We start from the raw sequence: 15,189 nt of genomic DNA, 5'->3' as shown, positions 1-15,189 counted from the left end.
AATTGCAATTAGCCTGAATAGAACATCCATAGTATACTGTTAAATTCATTTTATTTATAATAATAAGTGTACATATATATATGCAGAATTGTTTGTGTAGATAAATAAAGCTTATGTACAGAGACTGTTCTGGGATCTTTCCCTGCACATGTGCACAGCCTCATTAAAACTATGGGAGCTGTTGTGTGTGGTTAGCATTTTAGGTGACTGGTTGTCTTCTCCCCCTGCCCCGATGCACAAAATATAAGCAAACAGAAGTAATACTTTCTTGTCTGCCAAGCTGGGGATAACACACTACTTAATAGGTTGAGAACCATGTCTTAAGCAGTATCCTCAAATAGCAGAGCTGGGATCCACAGGCAGCCCTGAGAAATGTAAGTCCAGTGATCAGTGTTCTTTTCAAGCAGCTTCTGCATTCCTGCAACCTCACACATGAACATGCCTACAGGAACCCAGCAGGATTTCCCTGTAACTGGGGAAAAAAACAATCACTCCTGCAAACCACTGTGCATTTAGCACTGTAAAGTTCAGATATGTAGCACTGTGACAATGGTTTAAGAAATAGGATATCACAGCTTTTGTGGACGACAGGTTGGCCATGAGCCAGCAGTGTGCCATGGTGGCCAAGAAGGCCAGCGGGATGCTGGGGTGCATTAAAAGGAGCATGGCCAGCAGGTTGAGGGCGGTGATCCTCCCCTTCAACTCTGCCCTGGTGAGGCCTCACCTGGAGTACTGTGTCCAGATCTGGGCTCCTCAGCACAAAAAAGACAGGGATCTCCTGGAAAGAGTCCAGTGGAGGGCCACAAAGATGACAAAGGTCCTGGAGCATCTCCCATGTGAGGAAAGGCTGGGTGCCCTGGGTCTGTTCAGCCTTGAGAAAAGAAGACTGAGAGCAGATCTGATTAATGCTATAAATACCTAAGGTGCGGGAGTCAAAGGGACACGGCCAGACTCTTCTCAGCTGTCTGTGGGGGCAGGACAAGGGGAAAAAGCCACAAACTGAAGCATAGGAAGTTCCGCACCAATATGCGAAGGAACTTCTTCACAGTGAGGGTGACAGAGCACTGGAACAGGCTGCCCAGGGGGGTTGTGGGGTCTCCTTCTCTGGAGATATTCAAGACCCGTCTGGACACCCACCTGTGCAGCCTGCTGTAGGGAGCCTGCTTTGCAGGGGGGTTGGACTCGATGATCTCTGGAGGTCCCTTCCAAACCCTACAATTCTGTGATTCAATGACAACAGTTTGGTCCAGCAAAGAACAGCAACCTTGTCTCTGTTGGGAAAAATAAATCAACCATTAGATACAACTAATTAAAAGTTTCCCAGGTGCCTTACAAACTTCTAAATGAAAAGAAAGCAGAAAGAGCACCTATTGAAAGTAATGTCTTCCTGGTTCCTACTCATTTTTAGTTTTGCTGTTGAGTGGGGCAGATCCTACTGTTTTTTTCTTTTTTTTTTGGTCTGTATGTGTTTCTCTTTGGGATAGAATGAAGTGGGGAAAAGTCCCTCCTGATCTGAGATTCTGAGAAATGCGAGCACCTGGCAATATCTTCAGATCAGCGTTCTGCGAAAAAAGAGGTGGTGCATTTTTAACAACTTCCTGCTTTAAGCTGCTGACTGCATGATGCCCTTTCTTGGAACTGTGAGGTTCTCAGGAATGTTAGCTCCATGAAATACAACTAGCTTTAGATGCTGACAATTTCTAGTTAATGCGGAGGCAAGAATAGTGAGGTACAGAGGTGTATTCTTTTAATGGAAAGATATAGGTGGGAATTGCTAAGGACATAACAGGCTGAAGTACTGAGCTACAGTAGTGAAAACTGCAACTGTCCTTAATAACATAATTGGCGTGTTAAATATGTTCTCTCAACATCCTACCCTTTCAGTCTCATTTGAACTGTGGAAATATTTTGTTTTCCTCTAAGTTTAAGGCAAATATATTAAAGATTCAGGAATGGAAACACTCCTCTCATTGGAGATAGAAATAGCCAAACTTGAAGTAGTATGAACTGCAAGAAAGAGCATACTTTGTTTAGAGAAGGCAGACTTCCAAACCAAGGTGCTTATACCTGAGAGACCTGGTAAGTGTTGAGCACAATTTGCTGTTAGTACCAGCTAACTTGTAAGCATGGTGTGAAAACTGAGTCTAGCTTTTAAAGCACTCATGCTTGAAAACGGTGCCCAGTTTCTTTCTTAATTTGAGGGTCTAAATCATGACTGCGACAGGATGCAACTGCTTTCCCATCACTCCTGTGTCCTGGACATAATCTGTTGCATTGGAAAAAAAAAATGGGGGGGGGGAGGACATAAATCTGTAATAGATGGCATATTGGAAATATGAAGGCTTTGTTAAAAGCAGAAAACCACAAGAGGGTGCCATTTCTTTGATTTTTCATAGTGCCCAAACAATTATATTCTGGGTCACTTGGTCTCAGGCTGTTAAGAAGCACCTAGATGTGTCTCTTGCATGTAACTTTGCTACTGAGAGCTTGCAGTGATCATTTATAGCACTGATCTAAGGGCAGGAATTTGTATTGATATACCACAAAGCACTGAATACTAACACAAAATGAGAAGGCAAATACTTTTCAACTAGTTACTCAGGTAAAAATAACTCCAAAGGTACTCTGAAGCACGGTTTTTGTAATTCATCAATCCTCCTAAAAATTTTAATGACATACAGGATAATTGATGTGCAATATCACATGAATACAGTGCAATTAAGTCTGACTCGCAGAATCTTTCCTACAGAAATTACCTGCAGAGTTTTCAGTAAGTTAAGCTAAAAAGGTACCTTTTGTGTAGTAAGATGCAAAGAGTTATATTAAAAATTGAAACAGAACAAAACAACACCTGCATCTTGTAATCTTAAATTCCGCTGAGCTAGGTAACCGTATTTGGAAATTCTCATTGAAAAGAAAAAAAAGGAAAATATTAGAAATTGTTTGCTTGTAAGTGTTAGTAGTTGTATGAGAACCTATCCATAAGAATGTATTGGAGTAGGCATAGCCTGTGGTGGGAGAGTAAAGTGTGCCAGAAAAGAGAAAGGGAAGTGAATGAATATTTGGAAGAAGAAAAAGTAATTCCATCTTGTATCCAGTACTATTTCATTATTTCTCTCATTATATACTCTATCAAAAGATACACTTCATACATGAAAGACACTACTTAAGAGCCAGTATGATGCCCCTGATATTTTATTTATTTTCACAACTTTTCATACAGTTGTATTTTGTGCCTTACTTCACCACTACCACCGTCACCTCTTTCCCTTTGTATCTTCCAGCTTGGTGTCCAGTGAAACTATTAAAGAGGATGTGAAGTCTCACTGCTCTGGGGAGGCACAGAAACTAAAACAGTGAGACAGTGACAGTGTCAGGTGTGGAACTTCATTATGTGTATTCCTGTCCTTTATACTTGTAGGAGAATAAACATATATCTTTTAACAAAGCTGTTAACTACGTCATCACTTGTTAGATGTGCCTGTCTCCATGTTTGACAGTAAAAACTGAAAAAGAAATTCAATTATTGTGTGTGACCCTCGATGGGATTTTCAAAAGCAGGCTGTGTTTAGATACGAATACAAATTTTACATTTATTGACAATTTTTTAAAACTTCATCTTGTATGTCTTTTACAGAGCCATGACAAAAATACCAAGAGTAGCAAACCAGTTCTTAACATTGTAATTCACTTAAATATTGGAAAAAAAAGTTGCTTTGATTAACTTAAAAATAATTAGAATGACGCTTCATAAACCTGATATTGCTAAGGGAATTTCTGCATGTATAATTTATAAACTTACTTTGGAAAAGGCTCACCCTGAAAAAATGGCTTTCTCAATCTCCAGCACTATCTCAGGAAGAGATTTTTCTAGACTGACAGTAATGAAGTTTTCTGGTGCTGTAGGAGGCTCCAGAGCATCGAACTGAGACTGGAGTAGTTTCACCGGCATGAAATGTCCTCTCCTCTTCTCCAGGCGGCAAGCAATGAGGTCTGTAGGACCATCCAGATGAACAAAGAGGATCTTCAGTGCTGCAGTTTCTCCTGCTTTCTCTGACTGGTTGTTTTCAATTGCAGATGCTCCACTAACTAATAAATGTCTATAGATTTTCTTCAGTGCCGAACAGGCCAGAACTGCATCTTGTCCAGATGATTCTTCTCTATCAAACAGGAGAACAAACAAACAACATATTGTCATGAGAGACAACCCCTGTATCCTTGTAGAGGACAGCTTTGGGAGTACTGGCAGGTAAACCAAAGCCATGTGCTTCCACATGTTTACAATTATGCTTCAGCTATGCAACACTGCAATTATGCACAAGTTGAGTTGATTTGGGGAAGTTTCTGGAGTTAGGCAGCGGCCTTGGGCTGGCATGTTACAAAAAGCAGTAGATCTAACATAATAATCTAAATAAATTTCTCAGGAAATTAACCCATGCTCAAACAAAATATGATCACTTGCTGTGCATGTGGAAGGTACTGTGCAAAGTTAGATCAAGGAGAGCATTAGGGGGAAATCAGATTCAGAGGAAGCTGGCTAAATATGACATTTTGGAAGAATAACTTCTGAGATGATCTATGTAAGCAAAATCCCATACACCGTGGGAAATAAGTGGCTGATATTACATAGAGTGATTCCCCTTCTATCTGCCCCTAATTGATTCTGTGATCCAAGAAGGAACGTAACATACTGGCAGCAGGCTGTAAGTAAAGGGCAGTTGTTGGCTGCAATAATCATCCTTTCTGTTTGCAGTAAAAGTGCAAGCACGTGAAATGAATCATGACAAGCTGTGTCCAGTGCCAATCTCCATGGCTTTTGGCAGGCACCTTGCCAGACTAAATCTCCCCCTCTCTTTATGTTTCAGACCCTAGATGCTTCTGAATAGGCAGCAAATTGCCCCAGAGGTTGAGTGCCAACAGTTTAACGGGCTTCTGCCACAGGAAACTCAGAAAATGCATTCTGAATTCAAGTTATTGAAAAATTAAAAAGATATATGATACTGGTGACAACTGAAAAAAGATAGAGCCAAGGAAACAGAGTGCAAAGATCAGTATTTAAGCATTCTAGAACTCTTTGGAGCTTCACAAAATGGTTGAGATTGGAAGGGGTCTCCGGAGGACATCTGGTCCAAAATCCCATGTTCAAGCAGGGATGCCTACAGCAGGCATCACGTTCAGACAGCTTTAGAACATGGATGGGGAGTCCACCACCTGTGGGCAGCCTGCTTGCTGCCAGAGCTCAGTCACCCTTACAGTTCCTCTTTATGTTCAGGGAAAACATCCCAGGCTTCAGTTCATGCTCACTGCTTCTTGATCTGTCACTGGTAACCACTTGAAAGAGTCTGGCTCTGTCTTCTTTGCAGCTTCCACTTCAGATATATGGTGAGATCCCCCCCATGCCTCGAGGCTTCATGGTCCCAACTCTCTCAGCCTTTCCTTTTATGGGTGTAGTCCTGTCCCTTCATCTTCACAGCTCTTTGCTGGGCTCTCTCCAGTAGCTCTATTTTGTACTGGGAAGCCCAGAACTGGACACAGTACTCCAGGTGTGGCCTCACCAGTACTGAGGGGAAGGATCACCTCATTCCACCTGCTGGCAGAACTCCTCCTAATGCAGCCCAGGATATTGTTAGACATCTTTGCAGCAAGAGCTCATTGTTAATGCTCAGCATTTTGTCCGTTGCGATCTGCAGGGCCTTTCCTGCCAGGCTGCTTTCTAGCTGGGCAGCCCTCAGCATGTCCTGGTGCTCTGGACTGTTACTTCCCAAGCGCAGGACTACACTTCTCCTTGTTGAACTGTCAGCCCATTTCTCATGCCTGTGTAGGTTCTTCTGAATGGCAGCATGGCACTCTGGCACATCAGCCACTCATCCCAGTTGGACCAACTGCAAGCTTGCTCTGGGTACACTCTAACCCAGATCACATGTGAAGATTTTGAAAAGGATCAGATTCAGACTCTACCCATGTAGTACACTTCTAGTTACTGGCATCCAACTAGACTTCGTGTTACTGATCACCAACTTCTAAGCCTGGCCTTTCAGACAATTTTCAATCCAGCTCACCAGCCCACACTTCCATTAGGTTCTCTATGAAAATCCTACGTGAAACGGTGTCAAAAACCTCACCTAGGTTCAGGTAGACATTATCCACTGCTTTCTCCTCATCTACTAAGCCAGTCATTCCATCATAGAAGATTATCATGTTTGTCAAGCATGACAACACCTCTGTGAATCCACCCTGACTACTCCTGATTCCTTCTCTTTCATGTGCCTGGAAATGGTTTCCAGAATTAGTTGTTTCATCTTCCCAGAGATCAAGGCGAGGTTAACCAGCCTGGGTCTTCCTCTTTGCTCTCTTCTTGAACATAAAATAGTAACATTTACGTTTGTCCAGTCATCAAGCACCTCTCCCAGTTGCCACAGTTGTTCAAAGATCACTAAGAGTAGCATCAAAATGGCATCTGCCAGCTTCCCTAGTGTTCATGGGTGCACCTTGTCAGGGCCTGTAGACTTGTTAAGTCCACTCTGCTCAAGTATTCTCTAACCTGATCCTCTTCTACCAAGAAAAGATCTTCCTTACTCTAGACTTAACATCACTCTTCCTAGTAAAGACTAAATTGGGAGAGGCTGAGATACAGCCTGTGTCACTACAATCTCTGCCCCAGTCTGACATCAGACACATTTTCCCTGGTCTTTCTTTTACTACTTATGCACTAATAGAAGCCCTTCTGATTACCCTTCCTTGGTCTTTCCTCACCAAATTCAGCTCCAAACAGGTTTCATTTTTCCTAACAGCATCTCTGCATCACATCCTTAGACGGTGCTTCTATATTCTTCCCAGGTTACTTGTCTCTGCTTTCTCCCTCTGTACGCTTCCTTATTATGTTTCAGTTTTGCCAGGAGCTGCCTCTTCATCCACAGGCCCCAGAATTTCTGGCTGACTTTGTGCTTGCTGGGATGGACTGCACTTGAGCTTGGCACAGGTGATTTGTGAATGTCAGCAAGTTTTCCTGGGCTCCTCTTTCCTCAGTGTCTCAATTCCAAGGGACACTTCCAAGCAGATCCTTGAAGTAAGCTTTCCTCAAGTACAGGGTTATGCCCTTGCTTTTTCCCTGCTTCACCCTCTCAGGAACCTGAATGCTACCGTCTCATGGTCATTGCATCTAAGGCTGCCTTTGAGCTTCACATCTCCAATATGCCCTTCCTTGTTTGTATGTATGAGATCCACCAAAGCATCTCTCCTTGTTGGGTTGTCTGTCGCTTGAGTCAGAAAGTGTCACTGATGCTCTCCAAGAGCATTTTGGATTGCTTATGTCTTGCTGTGTTCCTGTAGCAGGCACCCTCAGCACTGCCAAAACATTGGTTTGCTCTTTAATCCTCAGCTCTCAGCTGGCTCCTCAGCCAACCCCAGGCTGCATGCACTTCAGGTACTCTCTCACATAAAAGGCAGCTCCTTCTCTTTGACTTCCAAGCCTTGACTTTCTCCAGAGCATGTATCCCTCCAGTGCAGTAGTACTCTAGCCATCCAATCCATATGAACAAGCCTGCATGATTCCAACAAGATCATAGCCCTGCAACTGCACACAGTTCTCTAATTTCCCCTGTTTATGCCCCTTGTTCGCACATTAGTGTGCAGACCCTTCAGAGGCACTCAAGCATTTCCCATAAAGGGTCTGTTGTTTTCTTTTCCCTTTTCTTTTTTTCCTCTAGAATCATTCCCTGTTGATAGTTCCTTGCTTACACACAAACGCTTGAAGTGACATCAGCTAAGCCCCACCTTGCTTGCTTTTTGTTCTCTGTTATTCACATCACTCCAGGCCCTCTGTTTGTCAGCCTTATCCATCACAAAGATGCTGGTAACTCTATCTCTCCCTTATCATTCCTACTTTAAAGCCCTCCTTTCCAGGTTAGCTATCCTTCCGGCACAGACAGCTTTGCTTCACTGAATGAGCTGGACCCACCCCTCCCAACCAGACGCTCATTCTCCAACAGGATCCCATCATCAGCAAAACCAAAACATCACTGCCAGATTCACAACCAATTGCAGGAATGCAATATCAGTGTCTTCCTTCTTACACCATTTGTCTTTGGTGGAAAGACTGAGAACACCAATTCGGCCGCAATGCCCCTGACTCCTCTTTACAAAACAAGCTCTTCAGGGGTTCAGCATAAGATATTAAATTAAAGCAGGGTGAGTTTAAAGCTACAAATTTTACTATTCTCACCTTCAAGTTTAAGAAAGCTTGGAATTATCTTTGTCTCTGAACAGATGAGGTAGGATTATTTGATTTTAGGAAATATATAATTACTGTAATCCAGAGTTAAATAAAAAGTTGATCACCTGAAAAATCTCTGAATCCAAATATCTCTAAAAAGAGAATCAATATTGTAATTACCAAATACTCATTCATTTTGGACTGCAATTTACTAAAACCAACAGTATTTTAGATTTCTTTTTTATTATTGTCATTGTATTCTATGTTATGCCCTTTTAGTAGATAATGTCAGGTTTATTATCAAATCAGATCCCTGAAATGATGCACAGACAGGAGAAAGAACAACTATCATTGGCAACAATTTTCCCAAAACTATTTCTCAGGGATTATCACACCCCTAGGAATTATTCTGTCACCTTAGATTATTGAAAATGGAATGCCTTTACTAGCTGCAAAAGTTTTTACACTACTGCATACATTTCTGTTTTGGAACCTTTTTTTTATTATTCTGTCTTTAACCTCAAATTCCTTCAATCTTGAGGTTCTCTTACCTCCTTAGCATATCATGCAATGCACAAAGCCACGGAATTCTGTCCTAGAAACAAAACAAATTAGTTCGAAATTGTATGTGAAATTGGTTTGAAAGAATCACTTTTAACATCTGGAGCATTTGATTAGCATTAATATTTATAGCCAGTTCATTTTTTCATTGTCATTCTTCCTAATACAGATTTGCTACCACTGCTTGCATGCTAAGAAGTGCAAGGTGTATTATCAATATGATATTTTTACAGGGATACTACCTGTCATATTACATATTCCTAGAAGTATCTTATGGAGGTAAAATGTTCTGAAGGACAGATAAATTCTCTCTTGCTTCTACAATACAATTCAAATGTAGTCTGCTCTCAGACAGCAGCTTACATAGCTTGAATGGTTATTTCTTTTCCCTTCTCTACAAAGTTGAGGCTTTCAGGAACTACTCCAAGGTGTCAAGACAGATCTAAATTTAGTTATCTGCAATAACTTAACAATATAATTTTTATGCCAGCAGCAACCACAACAACATGCACTCATAGCCACAATTTTGCAACTCCTTTGCTCAGTAGTTTGGCAAAGGCAGTGTGAGTGATTGATTGGCCTCTTAATATAATCTGATCTTAAACCTTAAGCTCTCAGCAACTTTTGTCATACCAGCTGAGCGGTAAACTGATCCCATTTCACCTTTCTGTGCAGCTCTTACTGAATGAGGGCAACAAATGAAAATATGGACAGATAAACGCAACGATTTTTTTGTTATTATCATTACTGATCCACTTTCCACTGCCATTCAAGAAGGCCCTTATAATTCCGCACCACTGATGTTGCAGAAGAGATACTTCCCTATTGCTTGGCACTACACAACAATAATGCTGATCATTCAATTATGCAGTTCTTCTTTACATGACATAATGGCTTTTATGAACTTCCAGACAGATGAAAGTTTTTAATAAGTATTAAGAACATTTTTTTCAGAGTATTGAAAACTCCCCAGTTCAGCCTTATGTTGCTAGAGATTTTCTGAGAAAAGTTCTCAAAACCCATTTTAAGAGTGAGCACATAAACAAAACAAAATATATGGAATAACCATTACAGTAGTTGAAAGTGATGTACTTCAAAAGAGAAACACAAAGACCCCTGTGTGTCTTCACGTACTTAATTCAAGGCAGAAACACTTAATCTAAACCTGCAGTTCTGTACATGGATGTAGAGGAATAGCTCTCTGGGACCCATCAAGAAGTGTGTGGCCAGCAGGTAGAGTGACATGATCCTCCTCCCCCTACTCTGCCCTGGTGAGGCCACATCTGTACTACTAGGTCCAGTTCTGGGCTACAAAGATGATGAGCAGTCTGGAGCATCTCCCTTATTCCCTTATGAAGAAAAGCTGAGCGATTTGGGACTATTCAGCCTGGAGAAGGGAAGACTGAGGGAGGATCTTATCAGTGCTTATAAATATCTAATGGATAGTCAAGTGGTTGAGGCCAGGCTCTTTTTGGTGGTGCCCAGTGACAGGACAAGGGGCAGTAGGCACAGGAAATTCCATCAGAACATGAAAAAGAACTTCTGTACTGTGAGGGTGACAGAGCACTGGAGAAGGCTGCCCAGAGAGGTTGTAGAGTCTGCTTCTCTGGAGGTATTCAAGACCCACCTGGACACTTTCCTGTGCAACCTACTGTAGGGCACTTTCTTTAGCAGGGGGTAGGACTGGATGATCTCCAGAAGACCCTTTTGACCTCCGCAGTGCTGTGATTCTTACATACTACAGACCTAGACAATCAACCCATGTTTACACATGAAACACAATTTTTTGTAACATGATTTGCCAGAGGCTGCAAAGATAAAGTAGTCTTGATGGCTACTCTTTCGGAATTCCTACAAATTACCTCATCATTTAGTGGTATTCCTGCTGCCATCTTCTTTTTATTCTCTGGAGAATGATAGTCATCGGCATCATAGAATTTCCATCCCAGCTAAGAAAAAAAAAAACAAAAAAAAAAAAAAACATTCAGCCAAATCAGATTCGGATAGATCCTATTAAGGATCCCAGAATTTATCAAGACACCTGAAAACTAGAGGCCTCTTACACCTCAGTATGAATCACCATTAATGCTATGACGGAGCGAGAAGTTAAGAAGTAGCGACGAACACTGGTACGAGCACGCAATACAGCCGTACCTTTGCTGCCAAACGCGACCCAACCGTGGTTCTGCAAAGAAGCACAAGGAGCTCGTTATTCCAGCGCCATCGAGAGACAGGGCTCCCAGAACTACACCGTGCTACGGAGACAAATCTTTATTTTCAGCCGTAAAACAAAAGCGGGCGTGACTACAAGCCCACGCTTCGAAAAATCAAACCAGAGAGCCCTTCCCTACCCCACCCGTGCCTCGGTGCGTGTGCTGGGGCCGGCTGTAGGGGAGGGCCGTGCCTCGCCGAGCCGCGGCTGGGCCCTGCCCCCACGGCCGGGCGGGGGCACCGGCCACCCTCGCCCCACCACCCCGTACCTACTTCCCCGAGCCGCTCACGCCCATGAGCACCACCAGCACCATGGCGAGCCCCGCCCGCTCCGCGCGGCCCTCCTCTCCGCCGCCACCGCCTCTCGGCCCGCACCGCCCCTGGCTGCGGCGGGCGGATCCCGGCCGGGCCCGGGCGGTCAGCTCAGGCTGCGGGGGCCGCGGGCGTTCTGCCGCAGGTCTGCCGGCGGAGCTCCCTCCTGGGGCCGAGCGGCTCTCTGGGCGCCGTCCCGCGTCCCGCTGCGGCCGTGCGGTAGTAAGGCGGGAGTCCCGCCGCAGCCCTCCCGCGCCGTGCGGCTCTGCGGGCGGGCCGGGTGCTGCTGCTTGGTGTTCCTAGCTCTGCGTTCACAGCTTGCTCCCTAGGCAGCGTGCGGCAGTTAAGGGACCCGCTTACGTAACAATGTCTGACAGGAGCGCGGAGCGTGCACGGCTGTTTGTTGGATACCGCTTCCCCTTTGCTCACGGACTTCTGCCCTTACGTCATAATTAGCCCATCGATCGGCGCCGCGGTTACCTCTGCCCCGTGTATTCAAAGGGCTCCCGAGAGCACGTGCTGGCGCTGCCGCCCCGCCGTGCCGCCCGAGCGCCGCGTTGCTGCGGGAGCGGTGCCGCCTGGCGGCTGGGCGCCGGCATGGAGCGCTGGCACCTGTTGGGTGTGGACGTTTAGTTCGAGTTTCACCAAGAGAAATCACGCTGTAGGGCTGTGACTTCCAATGTCACTTCTTCCAATGCAGTCTCCATAGCAAAATAGTCATCAGGTTTCCTCTCTGGCTGATTTTCAGCTTTTTATCGTTACCTCACCTAGGGTTTGAGGCAGATCCCCGCTGGCCCGGGTGGTCAGCTCAGGCTGCGGAGGCCGCGGGCGTTTTGCCCCATGTCTGCGGGCAGCTCTCTGGGTGCCCAGATGTGATCAAACCCTAGGTGAAGTGATTGCTGTCTTGCTGCTGGTGCTGCGATGGGGAATGCGGTACAGCAGCAGTGGGGAGTAACAGATCTCCCCTGTGTGCAAAGAACTGGTGACAGCATCTTTGTGGAAAATGTTGCAGTCTGAATAGAGAATACAGATGAGAAGAACAGGTAAGTGGAGCAATTTGTTTTTTCTTCTTGCTTTTTAGCAAGTGTTGTAGTAGGTGTGAGTTGCAGGGAATGACACTTCTTGAGAGGCCTAGGTGAGAGAGAGCTGGGGGAGTGGCACTCGGCTGGGTGTGGGGTGGCTCAGGCCTGCAGCTCACACTGCTGTGTTTGAGCACAGCAAGTATCACGCCAGAGAGACTGCGGTCAGCAATTCCTCTGGCACAACTGTCTTTGCCATGTGTAAGTGGTAGCATTGCTTTGCCAGAGGGCAGGGCCATGGCAGAGATGTATGGGTTTTGATAGGTCAGTCTAGGTGGGCACTTCTAGTGACTGAACGTCTGGAGATTGCAGTCCAAAGTCTATGGAAAGTTAGACATGCACTCGATTTGCAGGCAGAAAAAGCTCAGCCATCTCACATTCCCAACAGAAAAAAAAAGTCTGGCAGGTGGTGTGAGAATGCCCTGACACTAAAGCATGAGAAAAGGAAAGAAGTATCCAGGAAAAACTGCAAGAGTGCTCAGACACCAGTGGTAATTGTGTCATAGTAAATGCTGTGCTGTAGCTGTATGAGCCAGCTGCTGATGTCCTAGGGGCCACAGTCATCAACACTGGATAGCAGATGGTAAGTATCTTATGTTACAGGTACTGAACTCTTCTACAACAGTGCTAGTTCTGAATGTATATTACTGTAGTTTCTCATACAGTCATTCTTATTTGGCATATATCTCATGCTTGTGCATGGGGAATTGTGGTTTGATATAACAGAAGAGGTCTTAACATGTTTAGTGATACAATATAATTAATGATACTGATCTGTCCAATTACATTTAACTCTTTTCTTCCAAAATTCCCTTGCTGGTTTCACTCCTGTCATAGGTATACATTGATAGAAGAGTGTTTTTATTTTTCTTTCATTAATGAAAAATATTTAACAGACATTGACATTACAAAATACATTTATTGAAATTGTTTTAAGTTTAAGGGAAAATATCTCCATGTTTCATTATATACATTGCATTTTTTTTTCCTGTTGGGAAGGGCTGTCTAGGTGGTTGCAAAATGAATAGGTTCATGACACAATGAATATATAAAAATAAAACAAACCTTATATTTAGATTAGAGATCTAATAGCAGTGATGATTCTTAATGAAATAAATTATGTTCTTCTTCTTTACTACACTTCTATATTAATATTTTTTTAACTAATTCTATATTAATTCCTCCTTTGAAGGACTAAATTCCTACCAGTTAAGCAGATTATATCACTAGTTTCTCAAATAGAAGCCTTTCTTCAAAATTGAGAAGATTGAATCAATCCCAGTTTCTGAAACCAGATCAGATAATGGGACTTCTTATGAATCAAGCTGCAGAAGAAATTCTGAAAGCACATTAAATATCTCAGTCTGCGTGAATTTTTTTCCTTTGCAGAGCACTTTGGAAATGTTATGAAAGATGGATGGATTTTTCCTTTTTTTTTTTCTGTTATCTGTCTCTGACAATTCAGCTGAGATTTCACATACCTATTAAGACTTTCTTAACAATGAGCAGAGCCTTCCAAGTTATTAGACCATCACCCAAGCAGCCAGTCCTCAAATTAGTGACAGACCACAATGATTACTTTAAGGTGCCCAGTGACTGAATACAAATTATGCTTTAATAGCAGTATGATTGTGCTAAAAGTAATTGAATTTTCCTGGCATCTTTTCAATTTGTTGGCTGATTAATTGCGAAACAAAGGGAAATGTTTCTTTAAAATGAGAATTCTTGGGATACAGCAGTGAACAAACTTAAAAATACCTGTGGTCATATTAACCCTGGAAACAATACCACAGCTGTTGTTCCCACTCCTGGAATTATAATATTTATTCTTCTGTCATAGCAATCTCTGGGATTTTATTTACAGGCTACTCCACCTACCATGCACAACTTGTTTTGTAGTAAATTGTCACAACTTTACCTGGCTTTATTGCTACAAATTAGAAAAATGCATTTCTCTGTCTGACATCTTTTTCTTATAATACATAACTGTATGTCTTATAAGAAGCTCCATGCGAAGCTGGAGTGATGTCATATAGCAGCTATTTTTTGCATCAGTATATTTGCAGAAAGTCTTCCATGGAGTTTTCTTTTACTTAAGCCTGGGCTAAACTACCATGGGAATGCATTCGCAGGACTGTGTGAGCAGCAGTGCACTGTGCAGATACTGTGGGGAAACAGAGAGGGAGAAAACTAATCAAATTGTACAAACACAGGAGCCTGGAGGTAATGTGAAGGCACAAGAAGGCGATTATATTCAGATTTCCTTCAGATGTGGTTGACTTGATTTGTGCAAATAGAATTCATGTTAATAACCAGCGGGACAGCTGACTGGATAAAAATCAGCCAAATGGCTGTCCTAGCAAAATCATACTGTGTATGCTTCAGTGTCCAGTTTGAGTTGTGTTTAAACAAGTTATAGGTCCGCTGAGGTACGTGAATCCTTTTGGTTGAGTTGAATGAGAATTTTCCTTCCAGTTCTTCTTAGTTGCAGACAACAGGTATTTTTTCAGCTTTTCTTTACTTAATAACATGGAGGAGCTTCATTTTAATCTTTGTTGTTTATTCACATACGTGTATCTCTGGAAATTTATTCTGATGATGTAGTTCTACTGAGGACCATTTGCCATAGTTGGCACAGGTACCTTCTCTGTATTATTTAAAATTCTTATCTCCCACACTGGCAGTGGGAGATAACTTGATTCTGAAGCTTTGATGTAGTTATACAAATAAGCTGTCTGGTTTCATGAATTCCGAAGTACGTTTACATAATCAAAATGGGAGACAACGGAATGTAAATGTCTTACAATGTTTTAT

The 15,189-nt window shown here is 43.0% G+C and overlaps 1 protein-coding gene across 10 annotated transcripts; it reads right to left on the bottom strand.

Annotated features, from left to right (window-relative positions):
* On the bottom strand, positions 3,180-11,996 carry IDNK (IDNK, gluconokinase). 10 transcript variants are annotated; one of them, XM_021380327.1, is made up of 5 exons: positions 11,777-11,996; positions 10,928-10,958; positions 10,636-10,722; positions 8,764-8,807; positions 3,180-4,160 (listed from the first exon to the last, which is right to left on the bottom strand). In XM_021380327.1, exons 1-5 carry the CDS (start codon positions 11,893-11,895, stop codon positions 3,815-3,817), a joined length of 627 nt encoding a protein of 208 aa, XP_021236002.1. In that variant the 5' UTR covers positions 11,896-11,996; the 3' UTR covers positions 3,180-3,814. The 10 variants fall into 10 exon arrangements, with proteins under 10 accessions (XP_021236002.1, XP_021236008.1, XP_021236005.1 ...); XM_021380333.1 differs by lacking the exon at positions 11,777-11,996 and adding an exon at positions 11,657-11,750; XM_021380330.1 differs by lacking the exon at positions 11,777-11,996 and adding an exon at positions 11,657-11,731 and having other exon boundaries at positions 10,854-10,958.

This window comes from Numida meleagris, chromosome Z, assembly GCF_002078875.1.
Source record: "Numida meleagris isolate 19003 breed g44 Domestic line chromosome Z, NumMel1.0, whole genome shotgun sequence".
Lineage (NCBI taxonomy): Eukaryota > Metazoa > Chordata > Aves > Galliformes > Numididae > Numida > Numida meleagris.
This window is presented reverse-complemented; position numbering and strand designations above follow the sequence as displayed.

Coding starts and splice junctions, on each gene's coding strand:
- IDNK (XM_021380327.1), bottom strand. CDS start 11,895: ATGCCGGCGCCCAGCCGCCAGGCGGCACCGCTCCCGCAGCAACGCGGC. Junction 10,723..10,927: donor GGTCGCGTTTGGCAGCAAAG/GTACGGCTGTAT, acceptor TTTTTTTCTTAG/CTGGGATGGAAATTCTATGA. Junction 4,161..8,763: donor TTGCATGATATGCTAAGGAG/GTAAGAGAACCT, acceptor CCTGTTTGATAG/AGAAGAATCATCTGGACAAG.